Here is a 6,526-nt window from a genome sequence, read left to right as displayed (position 1 = left end):
TCGTCATTGTGTCATTTTGCACATCATTGTGTCTTTTCGCTTATCATTGTGTCTTTTTTCGTCATTGTGTCTTTTCACACACCATTGTGTCTTTTCGCACACCATTATGTCTTTTCGCTTATCATTGTGTCTTTTTTCGTCATTGTGTCTTTTTTCTTTATTGTGTCTTTTCGCACACCACTGTGTCTTTTCGCTTATCATTGTTTCTTTTTTCGTCATTGTGTCTTTTCGTACACCATTGTGTATTTTCTCTTATCATTGTGTCTTTTTTCGTCATTATGTCTTTTCGCACACCATTGTGTTTTTTTCGCTATTGTGTCTTTTCGCTTACTTTTGTGTCTTTTTTCACCATTAATACATGTTACACAATAACATGAAATGTAAAACACAATGGTGAATACGTATAAAACAATGACCTAAAACGTAAGACACAATGGCGAATACGTATAACACAATGGCCTAAAACGTAACACACAATGGTGAATATATATAACACAATGACTTGAAATGTAAAACACAATGGAAACAACATATTACACAATGACACAATGAACAACAAAAAAAACACAATTAAAAAACCCATTAATATTTTTTTTATTTTTATATAACAATATGATACTCATATTAAAGATAAAAAAAACGTTTATTATTATGGTGAATGTTTTTTAAAAAAATAATATCGTATGAAAAAGTTATGGACATTTTAAAATGATAGGGGAATTGGCATGTGTCTTGCATATGAAGAGAGAAAGTCAGCAAATATGGGTTATTACCTTAATGCCCTTTTCATCAATTTTTATTTATTAAATTAATCTCAGTCATTCAAATCTAAGATCAATTGACTAGATTCTTTCTCACCTTTCTCATTTTTGTTGTCCTTTGTATTTTAACTTTACCCTAAATCTTATTGTCGATCACTAGAAAAAAAAAGATTTCTAAAACAAAATGATACGATATATATAAAATAATAGTTACTTGAAGGGGTCGATTCATGAATACGGGGTAACAAACGGAACGTTGTTGCCAAAAGTAATGTGTTTGCTCGGCCACGCTGCCTACCTTTTCAACTGTCACTTACCTTTCGGATTTATACAAAAACTGATACCTGATAGTGACAAACAACGGTTTATATTTATAATTTACAAAATGGTTGGTGAATTACTTGTCACATTTTTTGTCTTTTGTTTATATTTAAATGTCGAATGGAATTAAACCATTGAATGTGTATACTTTTTCTTTTTAAGAATTTTTTTCCTAAAGATATAAGAGAGGCTTATGTTGAGATATATATATTTAGAAATGTTAATCGGTTATAAAATAGCATTTCAAGTTGTGGTGTTATAATTTTGTATCAAATAACTTGTTTAAGGGATTTAAGTATTCGTGACACGAGTCATTAAACGTAAATCACCAATGCTCGTGATATAATGGGTAGTGTGTTCGATCTGGGACTCGAGACAAGAACAAATCACACATTAATGTCTAATTAGTTCTCTAATGTTAATAAAAATAGGTGAATGTGTGCATAACTTATGGAAACACAATATATGTAATAGAACAATGATATGATATAGTCCGCTAGTTTCCAACTGAACACGTGTTGTATATATTGTGTGTTACATAAACCAAAACTTTTTGACTCAATACTTATTGTGGTGATAAGAATAATACACAATAGAATAAGGTATGGGTATAAAAATATCATATCATCATTACATGTTAGCCTCTAAAGTTTAGGGGTGACGTCTACTGTTAGGGGCGACCATCTCCAATCCACGTCATTTCTCATATGGCCTCACCCTGGCCGTTGATATGGAGATGGTTGAAGTTTGGTGACCAGGATTGATAAACACAATAACAAAGTTTTAGATTATAAGCTCGGTCTTTGTAATTCTCATTAGCTCGAAAATTACAATACTCAAACTCTTTTAATGATATAACCCACAAGCTCGGGTATATATACTAATTTAGATTAGAAAACCCAACTAGACTAGAATACAAATACTATAATCATATTCAAATATTAATTGGTAAAAACAAATCTAAATAATAATTAATAAATAAATTCCTTGTTGTTCAAGTCATTTGCTCGACTTGTTCACCAAGTAATTTATTCCATGTAAACCAAGTCACGTTCTCAACTTGATAAACAAGATACGAACTCATCATCGGCTCGATGAGTCGGCCCAACCCGCCTCATTGACTCGATAACAGAAATTAAGTCCAACAATCACCCCCTAATTTCGGACTCGAAATTTGGTGGATCTTTAACTCTGAGCATCTCTCTTTTGTCTCGATTCTCCCATTCTTTTACTCCGGATGTCTCGACATAACTCGCATTTTAGAAGTTCTAGCAACATACCCAAGCACTGTCTAAGTAATTTTAATTGTTAGAAAGCTAATTTCAGGTATTAAACTTATGTTTATTAAATAAGTTTAGTTATGTTTATGGTTTTAAACCTAAAAAAAGGATAAGCCAAGATGGTCTTTGATGGTTCATAACGGCTAATACAAAGTTTAGAACGTTTAAATTCTACCTTCCACCTATAACGATAAGTTCATCCTATATCTGGACAAATGCAATGTACATAGATTAAAAAACATGCGGTAAATTCTAGGAAGGGAAGCACCCAATGTGGAAGAAACAAAGTTATTTGGAAAATGGCTTATGTATAAATTTAGGTGAAGGAAATTGTGGAAGAAATAAAGGTATTTGCAAAATGGCTTATGTATATATTTAGGTGAAGCAAATGTTGGTGGTTCGTATGAGGGTGATAAAATAATTGATATAGATGCTGATCTTCCCATTACTTATTCTGTTCATGTCATTATATTTGGGGGCAGTTTCATAAAATAATAAAAAGTTTTAAAAGTGTTTCAATTAATTCACTTAACTTTAAAAAGTGTTTCAATTAGGTCGCTTAACTTTTATATTTTATTTAATTAAATGTTTTAACATGTTTTTTTAGTCTTTTTCTTTTTCGTTCCACATAGGAATTTTTTTTTGATGTCGACATCGTGTGGCGACGGGAATTTTATTTTTTATTTTTGAACTTTAATATAATTACGTTTTTTAAAATTTTCTAAATTTAACCACATGTATTGCAAATTCCGACCCCAACATCTTATCCTTCATTTCTTTCTTGACGTACAAAAAAATCAGTGAGACTCTATTTGAAGATTTAGTGACCCAATTTGGGAAAAATATGTATGAATGATCTAATTAGAACACTTTTGAAACTTGTTACTATTTTTATGAGATATTTCCTTATATTTGTGACTTAATTTATTGTGTATCTTTCATTATTTGAAAATTTTAAAAGTTCAGTTTTTTTTTAAAGAAAGAGCAATACTTGCATCAAAAAATAAAGTGGCTTACGAAATTAATGATCTTTGCCACTAGTGTATTCAAGGAATGATAAGAAATACCTAAGTTCAAATAGTATTAATTAATGTTTTAAACAAGTGGTCGCTTGTGCCTTAGTTGTTTGGTCTAAGACGTTGTTTGAAATGGATATAGATGCTCATCTTCCCCTGAGTGAAGAAACACATAACCTAATCCTCTTACGGGTCTTAGATACAATGAGTTCACAGGGTATGGATCAAGTATAAACTAACTAACGATATGAGCATAATCTCCAGAAGTCCAATGACAGAAACCTGCAAAACAAGCACTATGAGCTCGTTACGGGAAGGACAAGAGGGGGGGTCTTCCCGTAACCACCCTCCGACGTGAGAATAAGTACAATTTTCGGTGAAGATAAAGTACTTAAGTATTGAGAGTAGAGAGTGAAGAGTGAATGTCTTACCTTATTGAGATTGTGGGGTATTTATAGTCGAAGGATGTGGGAATATTATTGGCCCAGCTGTCTCATTCTAGAATATGCCCTTGTAACCGCCTAGACACGTGACCTCATGTAATAGGTTGAGCCATACGTCCCATGTCCATGGTTGTAACAACCTGGACACGTGTCCGTATATGATAGGACGGATAAACCTGGCCATGTGCATGGTTGTAACAACCTGGGCAGGTGTCCTTCTTCTATTGGCTGAAGTGTCACGTGTTTCCCACGAGAGAATCTTGGTAAATCTTTTAGAATGAAGTTGGTTAATCACAGCTGTTCTATGACGTTGCCTTCTGGTCATCCTTGCGGGTGTAAACAGTAACCTGCGGATGACTTCTGAGGGCGTCTAGATCCTCCCGCACATAGTCTCTAGGATAGATAAATATTATTCCTTTGTCTTGAGTTATGCGGGTGGTTTATATCACCCCGCAGGTGGTATTTAAGGTTATTTGAGTCTTTTTGGTACCCTACCTCTATACTGAGCTTACGAAATCTCATGGTATAGCCGTTGTTCTTTGCTTATCGTTTTCTATTTTAGAGGCTCTAGGGTTTTCAATTATTTACTTACTTCAGGTATAACCAAATCGTGAATCACTTTGTTAATTGCGCGCCTAACCTTTTTTACTATAATATATCCTTATACAAACAGAAGTATACAAAATTAATGAATGGTGACCTTAAGTAAAGCAATGAAGTAATTATTTATAGACTTATTTTTATGAAACAACTTGTTTTAAATTATCATTTAAGTTTTGACTATGTTGGTGTCACACAATGTTAATTTAGTAATTTTATGTGTGGTTGTATACATGGCAAGTCCCAACCATATGAGCGGTTCACAATACTTTATAATTTAGAAAAGGCTATAAATAAAACATAGAACTTTAATATTTTTTATTGATAAAGAAAACTAAATACTTCAAATATAAGAAGTCATGTAACCAACTTTCCATACAGAAAATAATACTTGGCCAAAAACCAATCTCAACATAAAATAATATGATATGGACATGAAGCAAGAGATAGATCATAGATATATGGATAAGGTTATCTACCAATACCAAGTGTAGAGCCTGCCACGTCAGATTCACAGATTTGCAAACCACATAAGGTTTCATATAATACATACCTCTTAACAAACCACTTCTTGTTTTCTCAGCAACTAAACTCTACAATGGCGGCAGTTTGCATGACAACTATGCCATTGACCCACAAGGCTACAAACTCTTTTTTCAACCCCTTGTCACTTAAGGTTTCATCTCCAAAGACCATGTGTGCACAACCGAAACGATTGGTTGTTAAGAGTTCTTTGAAAGACAACGCTGTCACCGCGTTGACAGTGGCTGTTCTTACGGCATCTATGGTGGTTCCTGAGGTGGCACAGGCGGCGTCCGGTGTGACTCCATCGTTGAATAACTTTTTGTTGAGCATTGGTGCTGGTGGTATCGTGCTTGGAGGGATTTTGGGAGCTATCATTGGTGTGTCTAATTTTGATCCTGTTAAACGTGGGTGAGTGTATGCATGTTTGTTTTGGTTTTGTGTGTAAGGATGTGATCATGTGTAATTTGTTGTGTAAAAACTTATGGATCTTGTTTTGAAGATGATGAGCTTTTGATTTGGTAATTAGTTGTTTAAAACTCATGAGTCTATGACTATATATGAGCTCATTTAGGATGGTGTAAAGTAGAATTAATTAGAATATGGTTATTAATGCTGTTTTGTTTGGGAGGTAAGGTAATTAAGATATGAAATAGGAGATCTTGATTATAGAATGCAAAATTTTAGCCGTTCAAAACGAAAAAAAGAGTAGCCCGGTTAAAATAAAGCAATTTTCATAGCGTGGCTTCCCGAATGGACCACTGATTAAGCTCTCTCTCTCTCTCTCTCTCTCTCCACGGATTTTTATAGCACTGGTGTACAAGTTCCCACCACATCTTGGCTACAATGCGCCATTTTAAAGCAACTATTTGAAGATGAAATGGATTCTTTTAGGTTACCGATGAGGTAAGCTGGAGGCGTTATGGTTCTTTCACGATCAAGTTCAAACAGCCACACCACTCAGGGTCTCCAACTTGTTTAATTTAAGATTTAATTTATTTTTATTTTACTCTACTAAATTTCCTGGTAATTTAAATTCGATTAAACTAGTTGGTTTACCCGCGCTCTGCGCCGAGTGCATAGAAGTGTCGGTAATTGTTTTTGTTGAAGAAGTGAAAGAGAAACAAAAGGCGCTAGCAAAATAACCGTAATTAAATCCAAAACTCTAAATAAAATACAAATAAGGCAAGTAAAATCTGTTAGTGCATAAAATGTTTATCGCTTAGGTCTTTTGGGTCCTGTGTATTAGGTCATGATAATTAGTGATTTGTATTGTATTGTAATGTTTGGAATGCAATAGTTATACGCCGTATAACTTACACCGCGCATTACTTATGCATCGTATATCTTGCATGGCGCATAAGTCCAAGTAGGCCTATATATAGGTTGCTTGGTTATTGTGTTCATTTGTCCCTTTGGTCTAACTTGTTCATGTTCTCATATTGTAATATCTTGATGTATTTCAATGCTAACAATGAATAAAAAAGAGTTAAATATATATTATTGTGTTTTTCACCTTGTTATGTTTTGCGCACATAATATTGAAGAGTAGATTCATTCATGAACATTCATACACGTTTATC

At 33.6% G+C, this 6,526-nt stretch overlaps 1 protein-coding gene across 1 annotated transcript; it reads left to right on the top strand.

The window, feature by feature from the left end:
- Window positions 1-5,019: 5,019 nt before the first annotated feature.
- Window positions 5,020-5,358, top strand: LOC143576029 (uncharacterized). Its single transcript, XM_077060233.1, has one exon. It carries the CDS (start codon window positions 5,020-5,022, stop codon window positions 5,356-5,358), a length of 339 nt encoding a protein of 112 aa, XP_076916348.1.
- Window positions 5,359-6,526: the final 1,168 nt, after the last annotated feature.

This window comes from Bidens hawaiensis, unplaced genomic scaffold (assembly GCF_021521415.1).
Source record: "Bidens hawaiensis isolate Kalapana, Puna unplaced genomic scaffold, B.hawaiensis_p1.1 tig00027849_1, whole genome shotgun sequence".
NCBI lineage: Eukaryota > Viridiplantae > Streptophyta > Magnoliopsida > Asterales > Asteraceae > Bidens > Bidens hawaiensis.
This window is presented reverse-complemented; position numbering and strand designations above follow the sequence as displayed.

What these genes read in the sequence shown, in the direction of transcription:
- LOC143576029 (XM_077060233.1), top strand. Translation starts at nt 5,020, where the DNA reads ATGGCGGCAGTTTGCATGACAACTATGCCATTGACCCACAAGGCTACA.